This window comes from Chanodichthys erythropterus, chromosome 3 (assembly GCF_024489055.1).
Source record: "Chanodichthys erythropterus isolate Z2021 chromosome 3, ASM2448905v1, whole genome shotgun sequence".
NCBI classification, from domain to species: Eukaryota; Metazoa; Chordata; class Actinopteri; order Cypriniformes; family Xenocyprididae; genus Chanodichthys; species Chanodichthys erythropterus.
In genome coordinates, this window is record NC_090223.1 from 64,435,278 (window position 1) to 64,462,360 (window position 27,083).

Sequence of the window (27,083 nt, forward strand, 5' to 3'; positions counted from 1 at the left end):
CTCAGAAATTACGGACAATCACCTTATGGTCTTAGCTGGCTCTTGAAAACTCACATCCATCAGCTCTTTATAATCTTCTTCTCCTCAGGGTTTTGTCCCCTGGCATAGTTGTGGACTTGTCACAATGAAAAACAAGCCATTTTAGGAATGTGATTTAAATTTAACAACAAATTGCCCTCAAATGACACTCATTTCTTTTAACATGTCTATATGATTTCTTTTGGAGCATTGTGCTCTACAATAAATAGCTTGTTACCACACAAGTTTAAATAACAGCATTTAGCTGACTTTGAATGAGAGAGACAGACTCAGGCATTCAGGGCTTATAACTGCATTTTCATAGACTTTTAACTTTCATTTTTCTAACTTTAAACTCTAGCCCAGCTGAACATTTATGACAAATGACATGCATTTTCAAATAAACAATTTCAAAAGTAATTCCTTAAGATTTCAGTCATATTATCTTATTTTTATCTCTTGTTCTTTTCTTAGACAAAAACATTAAAGATCGTTGCATTTTATTAATGCACTGTCTCAGTTCATGATAAAATGTAATTCATTTGACTTAACAAGTGTTCATGAATGGTTCCAAAAATTCTGTCAGAAATTATATTTTCATAACATTACTCTTATTAATCATTTATTGTTGAATTGGTTAATATCGATGTCTTGAGAATTGATAATTCACTCTATACAGGAGCTGCTTCACTGCGTTATGTGAGAAATCCGTGTTCTTTATAAAAAGAAGCACTTCAGAAGTAGAAATTGCATTTATCAGACACAATGCAGAGAGAAACGTAACTGCAGTCGGTGACAAGCCGGTTCCACTGACACCGTTACTCGTCGTGTTCGCTGGATTTCAGGAGAGTCAGGGGAAAACAGTGTTATACACAAACCTGTAGGTCACTGCAATAATGAATGAGCGTAAACTCTTTGAATGAATTGAGCACAAATTAAATAGCTGCGTTGCTGTTTCCTCTGTGTGTGTGTCTCAGAAATCAGAGCTTGGCAAGAGTAAATCAACTAAAATACTACAATCATACACATGTTCTAGTATTTGATATGTATATTTAAATTATATACCTTGTATGATATAATACATGAATTATTAGAATAAGCACAGCAGGATCTCAAACAGCCGCGTTTCGTCACTGTGCGGCTCTCAGAATCCAAATACAGTGAATGCAGAAAAAAACATGTTGCACACATAGAGGAATGCATGTCTAGTGCTGGATAGTTTGTGCTGTTATTAAGCCCAAAGTTCAGTGTTTTGTAAGATTAAAGCTGCCAAAGAAAACACAACTTTAATCTGTCAACATTGCATACATTTGTAAAACATTAAGCCAGCACAACGGTATTTTTTGAGAAACAGTCATATGCTGAAGGCTATTTTGTCTGTCATTGGCTAAATTGTTAATCATGTGAGCATTACTGAAGATTATGGTATAAAAGCATTCGATTTGTAACACTCTGAACATACAGATACAGCACACACATCTCCAACACACTTTAGCTAAAGCATTAGGAATGAAGTTCAGAGTAGCAGTTCTTCTGCTTCTGTACAAATGTCTTGTATTCGCTCCGAACGTCATATTCGCGACAGAATCTGCCGTCTCAGGATTGCCTTGTCCTTTGAAAACATGCACAGATGTACTGAAGGAACTTGGAGCCACAGAGAAGCAACTAAAAGATCTGGAAATCAGACTGGCTAAGAGTGAAGATCAGATTGAAGAAATCAAAAAGGAAAAACAAGATCTGGAAATCAGATTTGCTAAGTGTGAAGCTCAGACTGAAGAAATCAAAAAGGAAAAACAAGGTGAGACGACACTCAAAAAGTGAATGAAAGCAGATTTTTTTTTCAAAAACATGAAAAAGCAAGAAATTCAACTAGATTTTTCATTTTTCATTCAGGGAACGACTCTGTCCATGAATTTGGCAGCTTACGTGTGTTTATCTCAGAAATATTATCCTTATACTAGTTTATCTCAGATATAATAATTATAAACATAATAATAAACAGCTTTGGCTCACTGCCTGTTTTATTATTGCTGACCACCTATCAGATTCAGTGTGTCAATGCTGCTTGACTCGCTGGACAGCACAGAGATATAGTGAAGCCCAGACCTGTGTCCATTTAAATCATCATACTCAGATGTCATAACTTTTTTAGGAAATACTCTGAGATTTGGGCAATGGAGGAACTTGAAATAATATGACAGATATGAAAAGAAATTACATTGTATCATAGTTAATGTTCATCTTTTATAGTTCTATTATGATTTTGATCCATACAACAGATGGATATAATAATGCCATTATCTCAAATAATGGTTGTTTCAATATATGACTTTAGTGAAATATGAATTTGAGGCTAATGATTTTAAGGTGAACTTGTTTGAATTGAATAAAACCCTGAAATAAGACTTTGTACAATAAACCAGAGATGAAGGGTTTTCATATTTAATGCCATCTACCAGTGTCAGAAATTAACTTTATCTTATGAAACAATCGATTTACAGGGGTATTTTTCTTTTAAATTTATATAGAATTTATTTCCTAATCTTATTAAATATGTATGCTATCTATAAAGTTAAATTCTTAAAAGATTAGTCCACTTTTAAATGAACTTTTCCTGATAATTTACTCACCCCCATGTCATCCAAGATGTTCATGTCTTTCTTTCTTCAGTTGAAAAGAAATTAAATGAAAACACACAAAATATCGCCTTGAACGTACTTCCGGTTTCTGCATTCTTCAAAACGCTTATGCTGTATGTCCCACGCCTTTCCTATTCTACTTACGGAACGAACGCGACACCAGTTTTGTTTCTTCACGACGCAATCATGCAGACGGTTTCCACAGCGTCATTTTCTATGCAATGTCTCGTTCCCTCTTCAGGGAACAAAGGTTACATTCGTAACTGATACGTTTTTTACATTTTCCGATTTCAATATTAAATCAAAAAACAAATGACCAAAAGATACACGGACCGAACACACTGAGCTTTCCTTTCCACCACTTTAGGGCCTCCGTAGTATTGTGCTGTGCATTTATGAATTTTATTTTGTAAATATATTATATTTGAGGCTGCTCTGGCTCTGTATGAATTGGTCGATACAATGTCAAATGTAATGAGCAAAACATTATTTTATCGTAACAACAATGCATGCAAACAAAACTGACCTTGATTCGAAATTGAGATAATAAAAATGTTCTCTGTTACATATTTTGTCAAAAAAATAAATAGCTACAATACAGAACACGCACAGAAGTGAAGGAGTGACACCATAACACATCCACAATAGAGAACAAACACACAACACCTTGTTCAGGTTTGACTGTATTTGTGACATAACTACATAAATAAATAATATAAATAAATACTTCAGTGATCATATATTGTTATAATGTCTAAACACAAATCTAGATGAAAACTTGTGAAAAGATACCTATAAAAATAGATATGTGCAAAATGAGTGATGCTCTTCAGCCAACTAGTGGCTGTTCCTAAAATTTCTAGTTATTTTAATTTTTAATGTTTGTTTTCCGGTAGATGTCAGCAAACTACATCATGACACACTGTCCATGTCATCTCCATGAACAAAATTAAGAAATTAGATATAAATTATCACCAATATAAACACATTATAAAATCACCATATAAGTGAGTGATAAGTTTTTTAAAAAAGTGGACATGTTATGGACATGTTCTCAAGGTCATGATTGATTTTTACGGATTTATCAAGGATTCTTGATGCCCATTCATCATAAACATTTTACTTTTATTCCTATTATATAAACTTTTTTCACTTCAAAAGTGTTACAGATCCCTTGTTCCCCTGGACTCCATTTCCCATGATCTTCCTGTTTCGTCACCTGCACTCACTTCCCTCGTCAGCTCCTCATCATCACAGATCACCTGCACCTGGACTCTATCATCTGCACTCCCTTTATAATGCACTCACTCCCTGCACTCCTTGTCCGTTCTCTGTTTTGTTAAGATGTATGTTTGGTGTTCCCTGCTTTCTGTTTAATAAATATATCGTTCATATTGTGGAAATCCGTATCAGCCTCATCTCTACACCAGCATCCGTAACAGAAGAACGGACCCATACCAACTGGATTTCCACAGAAAAAAAAAATGGAGACTTTCCCCAGCTCCCTGGATCCAGCTCCTCCATCGCCTCTCACCCTGACAGCCAGCAATCGCCTTATCGGGCTCTTGCAGGTAGGACGTTCGCTGGAGAGGTATGTGGAGGAGTTCATTGAGCTTGCTTACTTGACTAACTGGCCCGACGCTCAGTTGATCTCCCTGTTTTTGGATGGATTGGATGACGACACTATCCGTTTTGATGAACCTGTTTTTTGTTTCTCCTTAAGCGAAACTATCAATTTAATTTTGTGGTTAAATGGCTCCAAATTCTTTGTAGAAGAGGTTCAGGATCAGTGTTGTCGTCCAGTCCATCCAGAAACACGGTTGGCCAGGCCAGTCAGTCAATCTCCGGCTTCCTCCACATACCCCTCTCCAGCAAACTCCCTGCCTGCCCCTTGCTGGACCCACATTTCTCTACTGGGCCCAGTAAGCGGAGGAGGAAGAAACCCGCTCCAGTATCTCCAGAGCCCGTTTCAGGATCTCCAGAGCCCGTTTCAGGATCTCCAGAGCCCGCTCCAGTATCTCCAGAGCCCGCTCCAGTATCTCCAGAGCCCGCTCCAGTATCTCCAGAGCCAGCTCCAGTCCCCACAGAGCCAGCTCCAGTGCCTGTGGGGATTTTAATTGTATTTGAGGGGATGAACTGGCCCTCACCAGTCTCCGCCGAGCCAAGCTCTCCAGTCTCCGCCGAGCCAAGCGCTCCAGTCTCCGCCGAGCAAGCCGCTCCAGTCTCCGCCGAGCAAGCCGCTCCAGTCTCCGCCGAGCAAGCCGCTCCAGTCTCCGCCGAGCCAAGTTCTCCAGTCCCCGCCGAGCCAAGTTCTCCAGTCCCCGCCGAGCCAAGTTCTCCAGTCCCCGCCGAGCCAAGTTCTCCAGTCCCCGCCGAGCCAAGTTCTCCAGTCCCCGCCGAGCCAAGTTCTCCAGTCCCCGCCGAGCCAAGTTCTCCAGTCCCCGCCGAGCCAAGTTCTCCAGTCCCCGCCGAGCCAAGTTCTCCAGTCCCCGCCGAGCCAAGTTCTCCAGTCCCCGCCGAGCCAAGTTCTCCAGTCCCCGCCGAGCCAAGTTCTCCAGTCCCCGCCGAGCAAAGTTCTCCAGTCCCCGCCGAGCAAAGTTCTCCAGTCTCCGCCGAGCAAAGTTCTCCAGTCTCCGCCGCCTACGAGCCCTCAGCTCCAGCCGCCGCCTACGAGCCCTCAGCTCCAGCCCCAGCCGCTTCAGCCTCAGCCGCCATGCCCTTCCTCCAGACTTTTAAAGACTTTCCTTAAATTCCCCATGTATTTTTTGGGGGGGGGGGGGGGGGGGGGGGGGGGGGGGCTAGTACCCGTTCCGGTACCTGTGGGTGGGGAACTCCTGGGCGGGGTTTCGGAAGCGCCAGAGCCCACCAGGGCTCCTGACCCTCCACGGCAGCCCGCTGCACCTGACCCTCCACGGCAGCCCGCTGCACCTGACCCTCCATGGCTGCCCACGGCTCCAGACCCGCCATGGCTGCCCAAGGCTCTAGACCCGCCATGGTTCATGGATCCGCCCTGGAGACCTCCGTTCCTGTCCGCTCCTCTCCCTGCACCTGCATGAGGTCTCCAGGGTGCCCGCCCCCCCTCCCGGTGTCTCCATCTACGGCGCGAGGTCACGCCTACCGGGAGGGGGGAGTACTGTTACAGATCCCTTGTTCCCCTGGACTCCATTTCCCATGATCCTCCTGTTTCGTCACCTGCACTCACTTCCCTCGTCAGCTCCTCATCATCACAGATCACCTGCACCTGGACTCTATCATCTGCACTCCCTTTATAATGCACTCACTCCCTGCACTCCTTGTCCGTTCTCTGTTTTGTTAAGATGTATGTTTGGTGTTCCCTGCTTTCTGTTTAATAAATATATCGTTCATATTGTGGAAATCCGTATCAGCCTCATCTCTACACCAGCATCTGTAGCAAAAAGCTTATAAAGTGGGGCGATTTGACAATGCCGTACGGACTCTTATTCTACCTGTCAGAAATAAGGCCGTCCTGAAGACGGCGCGATTTGATCAGATGAAAGGGCCGTGCTCAACGTTTTCTAAAAACTCCTTACTGCAGCTTTAATTAACCCTTTGAGCAGTATGGTCCCACATATGGGGTGTTTATTTCTGTGTCCCTGGGCGTACGGCCCCACATATGGGATTTAGTATGTTGGGCGCTGTCACATAACTGCCAGATTCAAACTGTGCTTTTGCGCTTTGGCTGCGAGACAGACATGCTCAGCACTTGTCATATGCCATGTTTTCAGCCAAGTAATGTTTTTTTTAAGGTTTCGGACATTTAAATCTGCATAAACACCAGTAAAACAACACATTTAGAGTTTGCAAAATACACACTGATGTCAGACATCAGTGGAAGCAGCAATAACAATCCATTCAAATATAATTTGCCGACATTTAATCATATCAGACACACATAGTGGGCCTAAAAAAAAAAGTTTAAAGTTTACTCTGTTATTCTTCCAGTTAACCAGCCACTTACTTTTATAGGGTTAAGACTAAATTTCAAATCAGACTAGAATGTTGTTCCAGGATCAACAAAATATGTTGACTACTGAATATGACTATATGAATATTTTTGGTGTGCCAAAAAAAACAAACAAAATAACTTATTTAGTGATGGCCGATTTCAAAACATTGCTTCAGGAAGCTTAGGATCATAAATGAATCAGTGTATCGAATCATGATTCGGATCGCGTGCCAAACTGCTGAAGTCACGTGACTTTGGCGCTCTGAACAGCTGATTCGACACACTGATTCATTGTGCTCCGAAGCTTCCTGAAGCAGTGTTTTGAAATCAGCCATCACTAAATAAGCTGGGCACGCATATGATCGGTTTCAGCATGGAGCTCCGCTTTGTGTTTAACAACACCAGCCACATGGATCCTAGCTCATAAACAGAATAAAGTATTCATGTTTAAAGTTATAGACATATTTCACATATTCTCCTGCACCAAACATGAACCAGCACAGCGTATGCACACATATCTCATCAAGTCTTCTTCAAATGAATTATTATGTGCAAAATGGACACTGATACAATGGTGTAGCCTATCTGAACACGATGACGCGATTATTCTAATAGACAAAAAGACTGATTTAGATAGAAAATTCAAAGAAAAATGGACAAAAAATAAATTATGTCTTTATTCTTTCTGTGTTAAATTAAGTGTTGTTTATCATGAGTCTGTACTACTCGTAAATGTAAAGAAAGTATTATTAACCCTATTAAATATCAGGGCTCTCAAGTTTTGAACTGAGTTCAGAGTGAGATTTCAGCGGCGACGGGGGTTTGGGTGGGGACGGGGGTCTAATATGAAAAATGACACATTCTTACAAATAAAAAAATATTTATTTAATTCAGCATTTTTGTGTGTATGTGAGTGAGTGTGAGAGATAGATAATGGTAATATAATCATACACATTATATTGTTGTTTTTCCTCAACATTGTAATGTGAAACAATATAAACATGGTAACCATATTCCGACTCTAGTGTACCTTATATGTACGTTACGTTCGGCACGAACACTTTTTGTTACATAACAAAACCTAAAATATTTTTTAACAATAAATAAATAATATTATTATATTCTTCAAGTTTTCTTCCATTGAATAAAATAGATTAACATTTGTGGGGGAAAAAACAATCCACAATTATCTGAATAACTGCACACAAAATCACAGAATGGCAGTGGGCCTCTATTCTGTTGCTGCATGTAAACAATTATTTACTTGCATTTTAAATTTCTGTGCAAAACAATGCAAAACAACAGTGCAAAAACAGCAATAGAACTTAATCCAAACTCAAACTGTAAACAACATTTAAGCCTATGTAGCCTTAGGAAACACAGTTGTGCAGTGCTACGCAAATTTTAATGTAACTAAACAGAAATTTTGACTGCTGTTTATTTAAGGAAACTTGTCAGGTTTCTCTTTAAGAACAAAAGTTGCTCAGCTTTTTCACAAGAAAGACGGTTCCTCTTCTCATTAAGAACATGAGATGCTGCACTGAATAGTCTCTCACTGTCTGTGCTGGTGCTTGGGGCAGATAAATACCTGCGTGCAATCTGTGCAAGCAATGGAAAGCGGTCTTTGTTTGCGCGCCAGTAGTCCAGAGGATTGTCGCTTCTGGCAATGGGTTGTTCAGCTAGATACATCTCCATTTGTTGTGCGGCTGCGCTTGTTTCAACACCGCTACGAATTGGAGTGCTTTCCTGTAAAATTTCGTGAAACATCTCAGAAAGTGAGGGAGTGTACGCCTCCTCACTTGTACGTGACCGTTTCTCGGGCACCGTTTGCGGTGCGCCCCCCGTCGAGTCTCTTCCTTCACCAGAAGTTTCAAACTCCGTCAGCTCTTTTTGTGTCATTTCACGCACTCGCTGCTTTTTCTCTTCGTCGAAATAATGTTCTTTAAAGCGCGGGTCTAGTATAGTTGCAATACAGTATAGAGGGTTGGACTCGGTGTCTTGAAAGCGCTTGTTAACAGCCTCCAAAATAGTCTTTTTAGCTGTTTTTACACCGTGATCTGTTTCCACCTCTTTTCCCAGCAGACGCTTCAGTGCTGCTATCAAAGGAATAACCTCTGCAGCCGAGGCTTTAGCCGAGCTTATTTCCTTGGTCATCTGTTCGAATGGGGCGAGAAGAGACACTATGTTTTCCATTAGCGTCCACTGGTGTGCACTCAAAGTAGCGGGCAGATCGTAATCTGTCATATAGGCAGCTATGACCCGCTTCTGCTCAAGTAGACTTTGCAACATGTAGTACGTACTGTTCCAGCGAGTAGCTACATCTTGCTGGAGACGTTTGGGTGGCATCCCAAACTGTATTTGCAAATCTTGCAGTCGGGAATAAGCAAGCGGAGAATGTTTAAAGTGTCCCACAATCTTTCTCCCGATTGCTGTTATTTCAGAAATGCTGCGCTGACAATCCTTCATTCACTGCCAACTGAAGCGTGTGTGCCATGCATGGTATGCTGTTCAGTCCACTGTCCTCCATAGCCTTTATCATGTTCCGTGCATTATCTCGGACAATCACATGCACATTAGATTTCTCAATGTGCCAAGTGTCAAACATTGTAGACAAAGCATCAGATATCGCTGCTGCGGTGTGTGACCCAACAAACTCCCGTGAGTGAAGCAAAATGTTTTGCAGTTTAAAATCAGAGTCAATCCACTGCGCTGTTAAGCTAAGCATGCTAGTTGGGCTAACGTCTGAGCTCCAAATGTCTGTGGTAAAACTTAGAGTTTGTCTGTCTGTGGACATGAGCTCATGAACGTGTTTTGCAACTCGGTCATACATTGCAGGTAGACTTGTTTCTGCAAAATAGCGTCTGCTTGGCAGTGTATAACGTGGCTCAATATGTTGTATGAGCCTACGAAATCCAATGTCCTCCACCACAGAAAACGGCTGGTCATCTAAGGCAATGAATTCCATCACTTTCTCAGTAATGCCACGTGCTTTGACACTATCTTCCTCAAATTTCTTAGTCTTTTCAAATAACGTGGCCACAGAGGGTGTTTGTGATGTAGTTGGGGTACTTTTAACCAATGTTGTTTTGCGGTACTCCTCATGTTCAATTGGATGTCGTGTTTTCAGGTGGTGTATCAAACCTGTTGTCGAAAAGTTCTTTGGCACCGTACCCCCTCGTGAGACTTTTGCAGAACAAACGTTACATATTGCAAGTTTGTTATCCTCATCTGAAACTTTAAAATACTTCCATACCGCTGACATGCTTAATCTTTGCAGACGCGTGCAAACAGCTCGACCGTGAGTGAAACCTGCTTGAGCACGGAGGGGAGGGGTGGGTGACGAGTGATAACAGTTTGACCGTGAGTGAAACCCAAGCGCTAGCGCACAGATGGGAGGGGCGCGGTTGACATTCATTTTCGGTTGACATTTTCGGCTGGATTTTTTATTTCGGCCCGAAACTGATAATGCCATTTTCGGCCGAAATTTTCGGCGACCGAAATTTCGGTGCACCCCTACGTAAAAGTACTCTGGACAAACTGTTAACTAACCTACAGCTGCCTGGACACAAATATTCCCCAGCAATTTGATGAGATGACTTACTGTACTCATAGGATATGGTCCCACATCGATCACGATCAGTCTGTAGCCAGATGTGAATCAATGTGACTGACAGATGTCCTCCTCTGTAGCTAACTACTTCAGCGAGCATCTGAATCAGTGCACGAACCCGTGAATCACAGAATGTGTAGTTGGAATCAGAACATAAATATTTTTGTGGCGGGAATATCTAAATCTTACCCGGATACAGTAATTTTATTTTCTGATTGGCTGTTCGGTAGCTATATTTTTTTATTAGATTAACTGGTGCGTGGCAGGGCCTTCTACTCTATGGAGAACTCGCTTGATTCCTATAATAGCGGCGCAACTTGTTGTGCATTATCCTGGAGATTTCTCTGCGTGAGAAATACAAGGTGTGGCGTGTGAGCGTGTGAACGGGTTGAAATGCGTGTGTCTCACGCCCAATACGTGAGACTTCCCAGCTAACACACGACGTAACAGTTACGTAATGTATTCGTACTTTTTGGTAATGTCATGACTTACTAACTGACAACGTAACTACGACGTCGCATGCCAGTAATTTCATTACCTTCAGATTACCATCTCACAACGTCGTCAGTACATTCTCCTAACGTTATAAGATTACCAAGAACGTTCCAGATACGTCCTCTATACGTAATATAATGGTCATTCCATGACTTACTGGCAACGTAACAGCAACGTCATGTGCTCGTAATTTCATTACCATCATTTACACATTCTTTATATGTTATTATTACCAGAATTTGCAATATAAAATGTGTAATTAAATGTCAGACACAAGACTGAAATGTCCCCTTAAGAAAAAAAAGGTTTCTTTTCACCAAATCAGAGTATGGATGACTGTTTTTTATATATAGTGACGTGACATACAGCGCGCGCCTCCACAAATGGAGTGCACGCGTGCCCACAGTATGTTGATAAGAGTGTAAAGTTAATTTTTCTGAGAGCAGAATTTATTTTTCCGAGGTGACAACGAATAAATGGCTTTTATAAAAATGTATAAAGTTAACTTTGGAAAGACGCAAAACCTTTTTTTATTGTTATGTTTACGTTAGTGCAGGTGGCCGTTAGAGTTGCCATGGCAACCGGGAAAACATTCATGCTGCTGGAGAGGACAGCGTCGACGTTTCTCCGTGTTTCTCGTCAGTTTTATAGCAATAAAGTTCAACAACTGCGTCAGATTGGTTAAGTAACATTACCCACAGTCTACTTTAAGTACTTTTGTTAATATTTTTACCTTTGTGATTTCCTTGATCGTCTGAAATATATGTTATGCAAAATGTTACGTTAGCATAGCATATGTTTTTAATGATACTGAGAGCAAAACGTCTTGAATGCTTTTATTTTATGTTTCGCTGTAGGCTATATGTTTTTATTTATAGTTTGAGTGTATTGCATTATTTTTATTTGGAGTTTTGTTCATGTTCTGTGTGTTTTTCAAAATAAATGAATTGAATTCATTTCGAGTCTGCATTCATCGTTCACAGCTGTTGGAATAGCCTTTACATTAGTTTGGGCAAATGAGGACATAAATTAGGTTAAACTACTGCATGTCCGCCCATAGAAAAATAAATAAAAATAAGAATTACCAACTGATGACCAACACACAACTATTGATACACAACGTTGCCACGACGTCGCAGTTACTAACTGGCAACGTCACAAAGTTACGTTGTGGCGACGTATAGGCTCCTTTCACTTTTCCGGTTGCCACGACGTAACTAGTTACGTCGCCATGACGAAAGTTTGGTCACCAAATTACGTTGCAGTTACGTAACAGTCACGTATTTTGGTTAGCTGGGCAGCTGCGGAAAGTGAGTCGCCGGCTGCGTGAGGAAAGTGAGTCGTTCGCTGTGTGAGTGTAACCCAGTTACAAAATATGAAAATATGTTTAAGAAAAAAAAAACTTTTATTTCTCTCTTTTCTTTTCTAAGCCAATCAAAATGTTGTATTGCCTTTGACCCGCCCTGCTGCATTGTCCATTGGTTGAATCGGCTCAGTGCCGATCCAAGTAAAAAAAAAACAGATCACGTCGGGTAGAGAGAGTGAGACCATATTGTACTGCTGATCAGAAAAAAGTTAAATATATTGTAGAGAGATCGCAGTGGAGCGGTATCGTTTGTTCATCAGTTTAATTAGGTTTCCTGCATATCTTGGTGAGTTTTGTTAATTTGTCATATTAAGTGATTTTGATCTGATTAGCCTACAAGGCTAAACCATGTGCTATGTTACTGCGCAACATGCGCTATTGCATCATAATCATTCAAAATCATAACGATTACTTTAATTTCAGTGAAATGTTTCTTTTATATATATCATCTTGTTCTATATGAAGCTCTAGAATGTTCATTATTTGTAATATTTGCATTTAAGTATGCATTTATGCAGACTGATATTCTAAATGAGGATGCAATTATTTTTTCTAGTTTTTGCAAGTGTATATCGAAAATAATACACATTCTGAGTGTTTTATTTCTTATTCTTTTGTACTGTGGGATCTATAGTACAATGTTTTCAGTTAAGATGATGTTGTTTGATTATTTTATCGGACCAATTCATTGAAATGCATCAGTATTTAATTGTTTTCATATACAGTGTTCATATATGTAACATGTATAAGTTATCTTCATAGAAACGATTGACATTAGGCCTAATTGATGTTAATGTTTAAACAAATGTTTTATGGTCACCTGTTTTGTAAATTCAGGTCGGGTCTTTAGTAACGAGAGGATTCTGTTCGTTGATCGTGAGAGATGTGAAACCTTAGATGGCGAGTCACCCAAACCGGATCTTCTAGAGTCTGTGTGAACTTGAACCTCAAAACTGTGAAGAACATTACCTGGTAGGACTGTTACCAACAAAGAGTCTTACAGACATAGGAGGACATTTTTGATTTCTGATCATTTTTGAAAGACTGATCGTGCACTCGTCGTGCACGATACACATACACTGATAAACACACACACCAACATTAGTTTAAAAAGGGGGTTTTATTTCATTTTTATTTGTAAGCCGGCTACATTCTGTTGTGACTTTGTACAATATAATTTTCTTACTAAAGTTACATTGAAACTGTTACAGTGAATCTGTCCATTCATTTGTGTTGCAATGTCTGAACCTCTTACGAACCTAGAGTTTTTTATTTTTATTTTTACCTATAGGTGGGTTACATGAGGAAAGTGAGTTGTTCGCTGTGTGAGGAAAGTGAGTCGTTCGCTGTGTTTGGAAAGTGAGTCGCCGGCTGTGTGAGGAAAGTGAGTCGTTCGCTGCGTGAGGAAAGTGAGTCGCCGGCTGCGTGAAGAAAGTGAGTCGCCGGCTGCGTGAGGAAAGTGAGTCGTTCGCTGCGTGAGGAAAGTGAGTCGCCGGCTGCGTGAAGAAAGTGAGTCGCCGGCTGCGTGAGGAAAGTGAGTCGTTCGCTGCGTGAGGAAAGTGAGTCGTTGGCTGCGTGAGGAAAGTGAGTCGTTCTCTGCGTGAGGAAAGTGAGTCGTTCGCTGCGTGAGGAAAGTGAGTCGCCGGCTGTGTGAGGAAAGTGAGTCGTTCGCTGCGTGAGGAAAGTGAGTCGCCGGCTGCGTGAGGAAAGTGAGTCGTTCGCTGCGTGAGGAAAGTGAGTCGCCGGCTGCGTGAGGAGAGTGAGTCGTTCGCTGCGTGAGGAAAGTGAGTAGTTCGCTGCGTGAGGAGAGTGTGTATACAGATGCACCGCCGGCCTATCAGTGGTAAATTCATTGGCTACTGGCAATTGTATAGTGAATTCCCGCGACAAGTCGGTAGCCATATTTTTGGACCTTCCGGCCCGCCATAGTTCTCTTCCCTCTTCCCCCCTCTACACTCCCACTTTTCCAGAGCTTTGAGGTGTGAACGACCAAGGGAAAACAGGAGGGGGAGGGGGGGCGCAGAAAGAACACCATCCCTGAAAAAAATATTCATAAATAAATTACTAAGTCATCACTCTAAAATGGAGTGTACTTGTGAAACATTCTCTGATTGTAGAAATATTTACATAATTTACAGCAAATTCTCATGATTGAAATGAGTCAGCATAATCCAGGAAGCCAATCACGAGATATTGCTCACACAATTCTGACACATAAAACCCCACAAACACACAGATGCTAACTAAAACTAACATGTAGCTTTCATGTGGCATTTGAGCTCATAACGTGTAGACTGTAGAAAATGGCACATCATTGTTTACAGTGGATGCTCCCGATTGAAATTAGTTCAAGATCAACATGATCGCATGCATCGATCACGAGTTACTCCATGTAAAAGAACGATTTTAAATATAACCATCAGGGGGCACCAATGGCTAAACAAAAAAGCTACCTTGGTTCCTAATGCTGTAACTTTTGATTTCTTTATGCGATCACCATAAAATTTGATCCAGTTCACATATAGAGTTATTGCACATCAAATATGAAATATATGTAAAATTTTACTTGAGAACTTTTTTTTGTAATTTTTGTAATTATTTTCATACAGGTATGCAAATAAATATTTGAACTTAACTAATTTATTAGCAATTTTCTTTCAAGTGTTTTTGCAGACACAATGATAAATGTTACATAAAGTAAGTAATAATAAAGACAAGTCACAGTTGTGAGATATAGCCTACATTGTCAGTCACAAGCAAAAACAACAAGATGATATCACAGTTCGGTAACACTTTAGAATACTGTTTCTTACTTACTGCATCACTAATGAGAAATTACTGAAGAACTAATAGGTAATTCTTCATTAACACCTAATTCACTACTGTTAATTACTAAGGAAGATGTGTTAACTAATCAGTATGAAATAGAATCTTATGATTTTTGTCAAGTAACAATTAGCTAATCAATAACTAATGAATTCTATCATAACTCCTGAATAACTACTATTAATTATCTACTAATCTACTAGGAAACATAACTATGAAGTACTAATGAACAAACACAATTACATTGAGTTGTGACCCTTTCTTATTTACTAATGTTACCAGTAGTAGTATTATGAAAAATAGATAATAATTAAATACAAGAAACCTTATAGAGGTTTTTGCCTGTGTGGTAAATCATTTGTGAATGTGTTCTGTAAGAAATCAAATTCGGAAACGAACCAAACCCCCACTCTCTTACCTCATATTTGTTTTTATATTTCATATACAGTACCATAAGTGTGTCTGTTTTCTTCAGCATATCACATTACCATTGAGTAAATTCCAGTATGTAAGGCAATGACTGAAGGAAAGTGAAAATACAGGGAACCCATTAGTAATTAATAAAGAAGTATTAGATAATTCTGCAGGAATTATTAGAACCTGAAACTGTATTCTAAAGTGAAAATTAAAGGAACCCATTGGTAATTAATAAAGAATTACCACATAATTCTGACTCAAATCAAACTTACACTGAAAGAAAAACACTATTAACGTAATAATCTTAACACCTTTGAACGCAACACATCTACTAGTTTCATGATATCTTCCTTTATTTCAGATACAATTGAGCAGAGACTTAGAACACACTCATTATACACAATAATGAATATTAATACATATGAGCATGGAGAAAATGATGACAAACTCCCAAGCACAAGGGAGAAATGTAAAAGAATATATAAAAGAGCTAATAATAGGCTACTTTGATTACATTTATGAGCACTGCAGTCTCAAAATCAGTCTTTTGTCTATTAGAATAATCCTGCCGTCACGTTCAGATAGGCTACACCACTGTATCAGTGTCCAGTTTGCACATATAATTCATTGGAAGAAGACTTGATATGTGTACTACACAGTGCTGGTTAATGTTTGGTGCTGGAGAATGTTATATGTCTATAATAACTTTAAACACAGATACTTTATTCTGTATATGAGTTATGATCCACAAGGCTAGTGTTATTAAACTCACCACGGAGCTCCGCGCTGAAACCATCATACGCGCCCTCAGCGTCTATATCATAACAATTGTATTTTTCATGTGTTCATATTCAAACTCCAGTTCTGACCACATCGCGAGCAAAATACAAAGAACACTCATGTGCTGCTGTGCTAGGGGAAACATACACACGGCTCGCGTGTTTGAACACAGAGGTGAATGAACAGCACTTTTTTTATTACCACATTCAGTGTTATGGAAAAGTAACATCATAACAGAAATTAAAAGCAACAATTTGAGACCAGAAATGCATTACGTAACGGTAAGAGTAAATAATAATTATAATAAAAAATAATTACCATGCACCCATTTGTAAGGAAGGTTGCAAATTAACTAATTTCTCTAGCCAATGTTGTCACGTCACGGGACAAAAAAACCAACAACCCGAAGACCCGAAAGATGAACTAATCGATTCTCTTTCCGGCTCATACTGCATTGGTTTAGCGTATGGGTCTACAGGTGCTGATCATATAATTAGAATATCATCAAAAAGTTGATTTATTTCACTAATTTCATTCAAAAAGTGAAACTTGTATATTATATTCATTCATTACACACAGACTGATATATTTCAAATGTTTATTTCTTTTCATTTTGATGATTATAACTGATAAGTTGTTTTATTCATATCAGATGCACATAGTATAAGTAACTATAAAGTTTACTCTATTTTTCCCTATCCCTTCCCTACCTCCAAAGTGGGGAATGGCAGAAAAAGTTTGAGAAACACTGTTTTATAGGCTCCACTTCTGAAGAGTAATTTGGCACAAAGTGTGAATACCAGGACGTCAGTCCTAAGAATGAGCGTAATTTGGCTGCGTCAGTGGGAGCTGGTCCTTACAATATAGCCTGAATATGGCAGTCATTGGGTTGTACGCCTTGCGCAGGAATGATGTGTCAAGTGAGGAAGGCTTCTGCAGCTGAACTTGCATTTTGCTCGATTCATTTTAAGACCCACGTGCTGTAGTGTTGTTAAAACAGCCTGCAGTTTGCGATCATATTCAGCTGCAGTGCGTCCATACACAATTACATCATCTAGTAGTTCTGAATCCCATGAAGGCCTTTCAGTATTGTAACCATAATTTTTTGAAAAGCTGCCAGCACAGAGGCCAAGCTAAATGGTACCCGACGAAAGCGAAACAACACTTCATGAGTGCTAAAATCCGTTCGATCTCGGCTGTCCTTGTGATGCATCAGTTGGAGGTATGCATTGTTCAGCTCGATGCTGGAAAACATTCTGTCTTACACGGATGCAGTCCGGCAGTGCTTTCCACAAGCGCAAAGTGCAGCGATCATTTACGCAGTCTATTTTTTCTGCACTGCACCGCGCTGAATTAAAATGATAGTGCACTGTTCGCATTCAAATAATATTGATGCGGAAAAACTAGTAATTTCACCATAGACACATACAGTTACACTGTTACACTGTCAACACTTTTGGGTAAAGCAAGGAAAATGACACCTTACCAGGCATTTAGGTGAACAAGGAGACATAAAGAATTTTGTTTTTCCACCTTCATGAAGAGACAAGTGCTATTGTTTATGACCTGAGGGATTTCTTGTAAAAAGATTTTAAATGCATAAGTCTTTTTCTGACGATGGGATCTCAGATAAGCAGCGCATACAAAGGGTGTTAGAATAAATTACCCTGAATTTGAATGAACGAATTCAAGGCAACAATGGCTGAAAAGATATAGATTTTTTTTTTTTAAATTTAATTTAATTTTGTATGATCTACATAGGGCTATAAATGTTTAATATAAAATATTTATTATGAAATGATACATTATAATATAAGGTTCCAGTTTAATAATACAAAAGTACAGAAAATGGTTTTTATTTAAAAAAAGACAACATTCCTTCTGTACATTTACAATTTGAGCGCATCTCTCACCGTCTGTGTGACGCACACAAGAGTGTCCTTCAACGATTCAGTCGCTGTTCTGACACTGTTGTGCTCATGTCTTTCAATTCATAACATTAACAGAGTAAATAAAATAAAGGTAAAATGTGAGTAATTCATTGCAGAAAAGCATCTCTCAATCTAAGTCATTCTTCATTTAGGGGTAAAAACCTTTGCAGTAAATGTATTAAACACCACAAGGACTTGATATTCATGATATTGTCTTGTTGATTTGACTTGTGACTGACAGTGTAGGCTATATCTCACAACTGTGACTTTGTCTTTGTTATTTCTTACTTTATGTGACATTTATCATTGGGAATGTGAATTGGCCTGTGAGATTTACATGCCAGGCCCCTCCCTTCGGCATCCGAGTATAAATAAGGCCGGCATACTCACCTTCATTCATACTTTTGCTTCGGAGCCGATCGGCTGATCATCCTTTCACCTCCTCAAAGAGTGAATTTCTGAACTGAGAGAGCAAACAACAATTTTAATTGCTTCGACTGTCTGTTCTCTGGTGGCTGCTCGTATCTCTCCAGCTGGTTGGGAAGGCACGCTCAGCGGTGGGCGTGACGGCGCGCTGCCCACAGGATGGTGTTTCGGTTGGTGAGGTGTACTAAAAGAGCAATCACAGGCGATCAGCATCTTTTTCAAGATGTCTTTTCATCCGTGTGTTTCTGGATACGGGCATTTCCTGACTTCCTCTGACAGCCACGATCACTGTCTCACGTGTCTGGGGAAACCCCATGCTGAGGCAGCGCTCGTGGATGGTACATGCCCTTATTGCGAGGGCATGTCCATGTTGGCATTGAGATCGCGACTCTCCTTCTTTAACACGGAAGTGAGAGTCCCCTCTGCTACTACTCCTGCGCCAGCGGCTGTAGCGGATTAGAGGATTACAGTGGGAGCCACTTTGTCGGGTCCGCCCCCACGAACCTCCCACTCCTCCACAATGCCATGTTCCATCGAGCTGCCGGCTGCTGCCGCGGGGCCCTCCTCGGGGGTGCCCCGTGTCACTTTCGGCGCTCCGGAGGAGGATAAGATGTTGCTCGCTGCATCGGGGAGTGGGTTTGCTGATTCAGAGGACGACGATGACTCAGTCTGAGGCGGACTCTGAATTGGCGGCCATGCTTGCCCGGGTCACCGCAGTTGGATGATTGGTTTCTGGGTTCGGGGCGCGATTCACAGCCGCGTCCCGCCCCAGTGCCTTTCTTCCCGGAGGTGCATGAGGAGCTCCAGAAGATGTGGATGGCCCCTCACACAGCCAGAAACCGTTCTTCTGCCTCCTCCGCTCTCACTACCCTCGATGGTGGGGCTGCCAAGGGGTACGTGGAGATTCCACAGGTGGAACGTGCGATTGCGGTGCACTTGTGCCCGCAGTCCGCGGCCACTTGGCGGAACCGTCCGCGTCTCCCGTCCAAGGCGAGTAAGACCATGGCCGCTCTCGCTACCAAGGCTTACTCAGCCGCTGGACAGGCAGCTTCCGCCCTGCACGCCCGGAAAGCTCTTAAGGAGCTGCACGAGGGTAGTTCTGAGCCAGGGCTGCTGCAAGAGCTGCGTACGGCGACTGACCTCGCCCTCCGGGCGACGAAAGTCACGGCGCACGCCCTGGGTCAGACAATGTCCACCCTGGTGCTCCAGGAACGGCATCTTTGGTTAGACCTGGCTGAGATGAAGGACGCCGACAAAGTTCGCTTTCTCGACGCCCCGATCTCCCAGGCCGGCCTCTTCAGCGGCACTATCGAGGATTTTGCTCAGCAGTTCTCGGCAGTGCAAAAGCAGATGGAGGCCATTAAGCACATCCTGCCCCGGCGTGATGTTGCCACCAATCCGCCGCGGGCTGTGGCTCCATCTGCTCCTCGCAGAGGGCATCCTGCTGCGGCTCAGGCTTCTGGTGGGTCGGATCCTTCCCATCCTCCACGAGCCTGTTTCCTCCAGGAAGAAGAAGACTAAGAAGCGGCCCTGAGACAGGAGACTCAGTGGTAGAGGAGGTTGCTCGGCAGGAGACGGTGACCGCACCGCTCCTTCCCCCGGGAGAGGGCCCGGGGATAAATCCTGTGTTCCCTTTTCTTTTTGTTCCGCCGTTGGCCCAAGGGTCAGCGGTACCCACGTTGTCAAAGAAAGAGCAATTTCCAAAACTCCTGGGTCATATAAGAAGGTCTGTGCTGAGCGTCCGCTCCCTCTCTCTCAGCAATTCCTTCCTTCGCCACGGGCAGGGTCTTGGCGCCCCGGGGACGCAGAGCCTCCCCACATCACCCTGCCCACTCAGAGCCATGTCCACTCAGAGCCATGTGAGTGGACTCCACTCACAGCCTCAACTTCGGGACGTACTGCCTCCCAGGTTGGGCCACAGTGCTCCATGCTGCCCCCCCGTGGGTACTTCTGTTGTCCGGATGGTTCCACTCGTACGGTGCTTGGGGGCGTGGCTACGCATTCCCAACCCGTCCCGTTGGCTCATTCGGACAATCAGACTCGGCTAAGCGATTCAGTTCTCCAGGTGTTCCCCCAGGTTCAGCAGCATTCTGTTCACCTCGGTGACAGGTCCCAACGCCTCTGTCCTGCGGGCGGAGATTGCGGTTCTTTTGGCGAAGGACGCAATAGAGCCTGTCCCTCCAGCCGAGATGAAGTCTGGGTTTTACAGCCCTTACTTCATAGTACCCAAGAAAGGCAGGGGGTCACGACCAATCCTGGATCTGCGTGTCTTGAATCGGGCCCTTCACAAGATGCTCACGCTGAAACGCATTCTCACGTGCGTTCACGCCCAGGATTGGTTTGCAGCCATTGACCTGAAGGATGCGTACTTTCGATCCTTCCTTGACAGACTGTTTCTGCGGTTTGCGTTCGAGGGGTGGGCATATCAGTACAGGGTCCTACCCTTCGGGCTGTCCCTGTCTCCTTGCGTCTTTACCAAAGTCGCAGAGGGGGCCCTTGCCCCACTCAGGGAAGTGGGCGTTCGCTTCCTCAATCGATGACTGGCTTATTCTGGCACAGTCCCGAGAGCAGTTATGCGGACACAGGGACCTGGTGCTCAGTCACCTCAGCCAGTTGGGGCTTCAGGTCAACTGGGAAAAGAGCAAGCTCTGCCCCGTGCAGAGCATCTCTTTTCTCGGTGTGGAGCTGGACTCGGTCACCATGACAGCACGTCTCACCAACGAGCGTGCACAGTCGGTGCTAAACTGCCTGAATTCGTTCTCGCGGAAAACAGCGGTCCCAATGAAACAATTTCAGAGGCTCCTGGGGCATATGGCATCCGCAGCCACGGTCATGCCGCTCGTATTGCTTCATATGAGACCGCTTCAGCACTGGCTTCATGACCGAGTCCTGAGGTGGGCATGGCACCGTGGCTCACTCCGTGTGATCATCACACCGAGTTGTCGGCGCACATTCAGCCCGTGGTCAGACCTTGCTTTTCTACGGGCCGGTGTGCCCCTAGTACAAGTGTCCAGGCATGTTGTGGTTACAACAGATGCCTCCACCACCGGCTGGGGTGCCATATGCAGTGGTCAGTCGGCGTCGGGCTCCTGGACAGGACCCCATCGCCACTGGCACATTAACTGCCTAGAGTTGCTAGCAGTACTCCTTGCTCTGCGCCCGTTTCGACCACTGCTGCAGGGCAAGCATGTACTGGTCCGGATGGACAACACATCGACTGTAGCGCACATCAACCACCAGGGTGGTCTACACTCCCGTCGCATGTTGCAACTTGCCCGCCATCTCCTCCTGTTGAGTCAGCGCCAACTCAGGTCGCTGCGCGCCTCCTACATCCCGGGCGAGATCAATCGTGCGGCCGACGCGCTCTCACGACAGCTCACGCTCCCGGGGGAATGGAGACTCCACCCCCAGGCGGTTCAGCTGATCTGGAGCCGATTCGGGGAGGCCTCTCTGGAGTCGGCCCATTGCCAGATGTTTTATTCGTTGACCGAGGGGACCCTTGGCACGGATGCACTGGCACACAGCTGGCCCCGGGGCCTAGGCAAATATGAGTTTCCCCCAGTGAGCCTCCTTGCACAGACACTGTGCAAGGTCAGGGAGGACGAGGAGCAGGTCTTGCTAGTTGCGCCATACTGGCCCAACCGGACCTGGTTCCCGGAACTCATGCTCCTCGCGACAGCCCATCCCAGAGATGCCAGGAGGTTAAATCCCCCTAGGCCTCACCTCATTTCCTCCTGGGACCTCTCTGTTGCCCTCTCGGGCCTACGGAGAGCTCCCTTCGAGCCCCTTGAGTCAGCTGAGCTGAAACATCTGTCTCTCAAGACAGTGTTCCTGACCTCCTTCAAGAGGGTTGGGGACCTGCAGGCATTTTCGGTCAGCGATTCGTGCCTGGAATTCAGGCCGGACTACTCTCACGTTATCCTGAGCAGCTCTTTATCTGTTTTGGAGGTCAGCAGAAGGGGAAGGCTGTCTCCAAACAGAGGTTGGTCCACTGGATAGTGGATGCCATCGCCTTGACTTACCAGTCGCAAGGCGAGCCGTGCTCCTCAGCAAAAATATGAATGAAGGTGAGTATGCCGGCCCTATTTATACCCGGATGCCGGGGGAGGGGCCCGGCATGTAAATCTCACAGGCCAATTCCCATTGGCTTGTTTTGTACCCTTGGAGGTGAATGGGCTCCCAGGCGAGACCCCATTACGTCAGTATCGATGTAACGTCTCCGTTCCCTCCTTCTGTTACAATAGTAACCTAGACGTTATTTTACATAATTTACAACTCTAAACAATTTAGTTTATATTCTACATTAAACATCTATGGAACTGTAGATCATATAATAATAACAATTAATATCAAGCTTTGTTTATTGCTGCTAGATTATCTGAGAGGCATAACCAGTGTGAAATAATGTGTACCATTGTAATCATAATGTTGCTAATGTAAGGAGGGAACAGTCGCAGAAATCGGTTCAGTCTGGTGAACTGAAGGAGAGATCGACTCGTCAAACACTGTGACACTTCTAACAGCACTAACATGACTCTACTGTAGCCCGGATTTACTGTTAAAATCACAAATTCAAATACTGATGATACCAAATATGTTATTAGAAGAATTTAAACCAAGACACAAGTTTTATGATTTTAATAACTGAAGCTGAAATGTGTCTTCCATGTATTCAGTAATTTTCATAATAAACAGTAGAATTATAATATACTGTCGGCTAATCAAATGATTGAGCAGGAGACATTTATTGATTGATCAGAGTCTCTTTGAAGAACATTACTAAGGAGGTTGAAGTTTAATCCAAGTCTTATGAAGCGATATGATTTCTCTGTATGGGGAGCAAAGTGAAATTTGATCCTGTTCCCTCTGATCAGTTCATGTCTACAGAAGACAAATCAAATAATATCAATAATATTATCAATAATATAATAATATTGTCAATAATATTAAACCCTCAGTAATGTCTGTGTCAGGAAACAGCAGAGGCATTTCTATAAATATCTTCTGTGTTGGAGGATTTCTGCATGTGAGCGATGGATGCAGGGATCATTTTCTCCTGACATGATAATCACACTCTTCATGTCTCTTGATTTCCACAGACATTGTTTCCTGGACCAGGAACGACTTCCTACAATGTAAGTCACTGAGAAATCAAGCAGAGAAACTCACTGAGTGAGAAAACACGACAGAAGACATTTAGAGTTGATCATGATAATGATGATTTTCACACGATATCTGCTCAACTGTACTGAGACACTGATGATATACTGAACATGAAGAGTTCAGATACATTAAAAGATCAGATTGATGATTCCTGATTGTGATGTGTTTTATCTCCATCAGATTCCCGTCAGCTCACTCTAGATCTGAACACAGTGAGTAAATACATCCGTCTGTCTGAGAGCAACACAGTGATTACTGGCACTTACCCAGAGCTTCAGTCGTATCCCCATCATCCAGACAGATTTGATCTTCCTCAAGTGTTGTGTAGAGAGAGTGTGAGTGATCGACACTGTTACTGGGAGATTGAGTGGAGTGAAGGTGTGTATATATCAGTGTCATATAAGAGCATCAGCAGGAAGGGAGTGGGTAATGAGTGTTCGTTTGGAACTAATGATCAGTCCTGGATTTTGATGTGCTATTCCTCCAGTTACACATTCAGACACAATAAGATAGGCACTAAACTCCCTGTAAAGCCCATCATCAGTAGAACAGGAGACTATGGGAAGAATTACTATAGAACAGGAGTGTATGTGGATCACAGTGCAGGAACTCTGTCCTTCTACAGCGTCTCTGGAGACACAATGATCCTCATCCACACAGTCCAGACCACATTCACTCAACCACTCTATCCTGGGTTTTGGGTTAGTTATGGATCATCAGTGAAACTATGATGAATCAGAACAGAGAGACTCTACCCATAATGCTTTGAGCTGATGATGAATCAGATGTTATAGAGTCTCTTCATTACATTAATACTGAAATATCACAACACAATAAATTGATGAAGAACATGTGACTGTCATCAGTCATGTGATGTTCCTCTAGTGTTTGTGCTCCAATCATGAATCAGATATGAATTGATGATGAATATGAATCATTGTGTGAAATATGATCATTCTGACATCATCAAATATGACATTCATCATCTCACTTCATTAAATACATTTACTGTAACTACTGTTGAATTATTATGGATCATAAATCAGTTATTTTATTCACTAAAACGTGAAAATGTACAGACTTTGCTGAAGTGATTTGAACAGGTATTAACTGAGATATAATGCAAATATGACTGTAGCTGAAGTATTTTTGTCAATACTGTATGGAGGACCAAATGACTCAAAATCACATGATGAAATAAATGTTGAAATATTGTAATAAATGTTGAACTCAGTTTTCATGTATATTGTGTCATGTGGTGTCGTTATGAGGAGCAGGAGTGACACTTAAAGATTTAGATCCACTAACCCACTGAAAAATAACATCAACAATCAATTCATCAATTTAATCATTCAAACATTAATGGACGTTTTTACATGTTTGAATAAATACACAAACTTAAAACTGTTTATTTGATTCATGTAAAATCATTTTAAATCTCTTTTTAAAAAGCATTGGCCAATTGCTTTTCTTTATCCATTTGTCAATTGAGTTTAAAACGGCATTGGTCAGGACACACATGGAGCAACCAATCAACTTTCACCTCAGTCTCAAGAGCCAATCCTCTGTCACTGTAAATGTAACACGCGCTGTCATTGGACAGTGAGAACAACTATTGGTCAGAGCCGTTAAATATGAGAGTTGAGACAATCTGACTGAAAAAGTCTGAAACCATCTACTTTTCTACTATATAGCAGGTGAAAAGCAGCAGGCGAGAGAATAAGTGTGTCAGAAACCTCAGTGATCATAAAAGAGTAGCGAGAATTACCCTAGTGATGTACTGATTCTCGCGAGATTCTGACGTGTCGAGATGCAGCAGGACTGTAAACACATGATTGTTCGATCAATAAGTTTGAATAAAGCGTTGTTTCATGTGTTGTTGACTTGTGTGTGTGTATTTATTTATTGTGATGGTTACTTTTATTCCTATTGTCAGTAAATCAAATATAATAATTGTATTAATTCATTTCTTGACTGTAAATTGCTCAACAGTGTCTGCAGTTGATGTGATTACGACTTGTGTCTTGATTGTTGGAGTGCGACTTCTTTCTGCTTTATTTCTTTATTTTTATTTAAAAAACTAACTTTTCTCAGCCGGCGATGGTTTTAAGGATGATGGTTTACCTGAGACTGACTTTCAATTATCATTTGAAGTATTTTATTCATATCGGTGTGTAGGAAAACGTTCACTGTTGTAACAGCAAAAATATGATAAGATTACTCATATTTTAATATCTCACCTGGTTATTTGTTTTTAAAGGGTCACATGAATAATTTCCATCTTAAATTGTACATCTGTAAATTACATCATAAACTCTACACTTATGTGCTTTTTAAATTTTTTGTCTCACAAATAAATTCACTCATTTCTATTAATGAAAATGACTTAATCACAACATGTACTGCCTTTTTCAGGTTAAGATCATAATGAATAAAGCATTTTTTGTTGTCAAACATGCTTTTATTCTGTCTTGTTTGTACTGTAACCATAAATAACACACAAACTAAATATAAAATGTAAGATATAAAAAAACTTAAATTTTCTGTGTCATTGAGAAAGATCATTTTATCACATAAAAACATGTTCATGAATGAGTTTCTGTGAGAAATATCCTAATATCTGACATATAAAAGCAGTCATACTTGCTAAAAGCTTGTGTGTGTCGAACAGTAATGAGGAACAATCTCAAACGCTCATTAAAGCAGAACTAAGTAACTTTTTTTACCTTCATAAATAGTTTTCAAAGTCCTTACGATAGTTAATTGACTTGTAGTGGTGTGTTTGAGGCGTCCACTAACCCCCTCTGGCACGCCAGAATACAGCACTTGCAAGTTGAGCTGCAGCAACCCGATACAAACTCGCCAAAATGCTTTACGGCAATTCAATATACACTCACCTAAAGGATTATTAGGAACACCATACTAATACGGTGTTTGACCCCCTTTCGCCTTCAGAACTGCCTTAATTCTACGTGGCATTGATTCAACAAGGTGCTGAAAGCATTCTTTAGAAATGTTGGCCCATGTTGATAGGATAGCATCTTGCAGTTGATGGAGATTTGTGGGATGCACATCCAGGGCACGAAGCTCCCGTTCCACCACATCCCAAAGATGCTCTACTGGGTTGAGATCTGGTGACTGTGGGGGCCATTTTAGTACAGTGAACTCATTGTCATGTCCAAGAAACCAATTTGAAATGATTCAAACTTTGTGACATGGTGCATTATCCTGCTGGAAGTAGCCATCAGAGGATGGGTACATGGTGGTGATAAAGGGATGGACATGGTCAGAAACAGTGCTCAGGTAGGCCGACATTTAAACGATGTCCAATTGGCACTAAGTGGCCTAAAGTGTGCCAAGAAAACAACATCCCCCGCACCATTACACCACCACCACCAGCCTGTACAGTGGTAACAAGGCATGATGGATCCATGTTCTCATTCTG

General features: G+C 42.1%; 1 protein-coding gene and 1 pseudogene across 3 annotated transcripts; one reads left to right on the plus strand and one right to left on the minus strand.

Moving 5' to 3' along the window:
- Positions 1–27,083, minus strand: part of LOC137005239 (uncharacterized) — a 615,607-nt pseudogene that overhangs the window by 31,077 nt on the left and 557,447 nt on the right.
- LOC137007140 (stonustoxin subunit alpha-like) lies at positions 1,497–26,062 on the plus strand. 3 transcript variants are annotated; one of them, XR_010892567.1, is made up of 5 exons: positions 12,057–12,381; positions 12,933–13,067; positions 13,387–13,629; positions 23,575–23,610; positions 23,819–23,901. XR_010892567.1 is itself a non-coding variant. In XM_067368458.1 (3 exons), exons 1-3 carry the CDS (start codon positions 1,528–1,530, stop codon positions 24,367–24,369), a joined length of 876 nt encoding a protein of 291 aa, XP_067224559.1. In that variant the 5' UTR covers positions 1,497–1,527; the 3' UTR covers positions 24,370–26,062. The 3 variants fall into 3 exon arrangements, 1 of the variants encoding a protein (XP_067224559.1); XR_010892566.1 differs by lacking the exon at positions 13,387–13,629 and having other exon boundaries at positions 12,143–12,381; positions 23,819–23,922; XM_067368458.1 differs by lacking the exons at positions 12,057–12,381; positions 12,933–13,067; positions 13,387–13,629 and adding an exon at positions 1,497–1,816 and having other exon boundaries at positions 23,819–26,062.

Excerpts from the sequence above, each read along its gene's own strand:
- LOC137007140 (XM_067368458.1), top strand. The coding sequence starts at position 1,528 with ATGAAGTTCAGAGTAGCAGTTCTTCTGCTTCTGTACAAATGTCTTGTA. Across the intron at positions 1,817-23,574 it reads AATCAAAAAGGAAAAACAAG|ACATTGTTTCCTGGACCAGG; the intron begins GTGAGACGACAC and ends TGATTTCCACAG. Across the intron at positions 23,611-23,818 it reads CAGGAACGACTTCCTACAAT|ATTCCCGTCAGCTCACTCTA; the intron begins GTAAGTCACTGA and ends TATCTCCATCAG.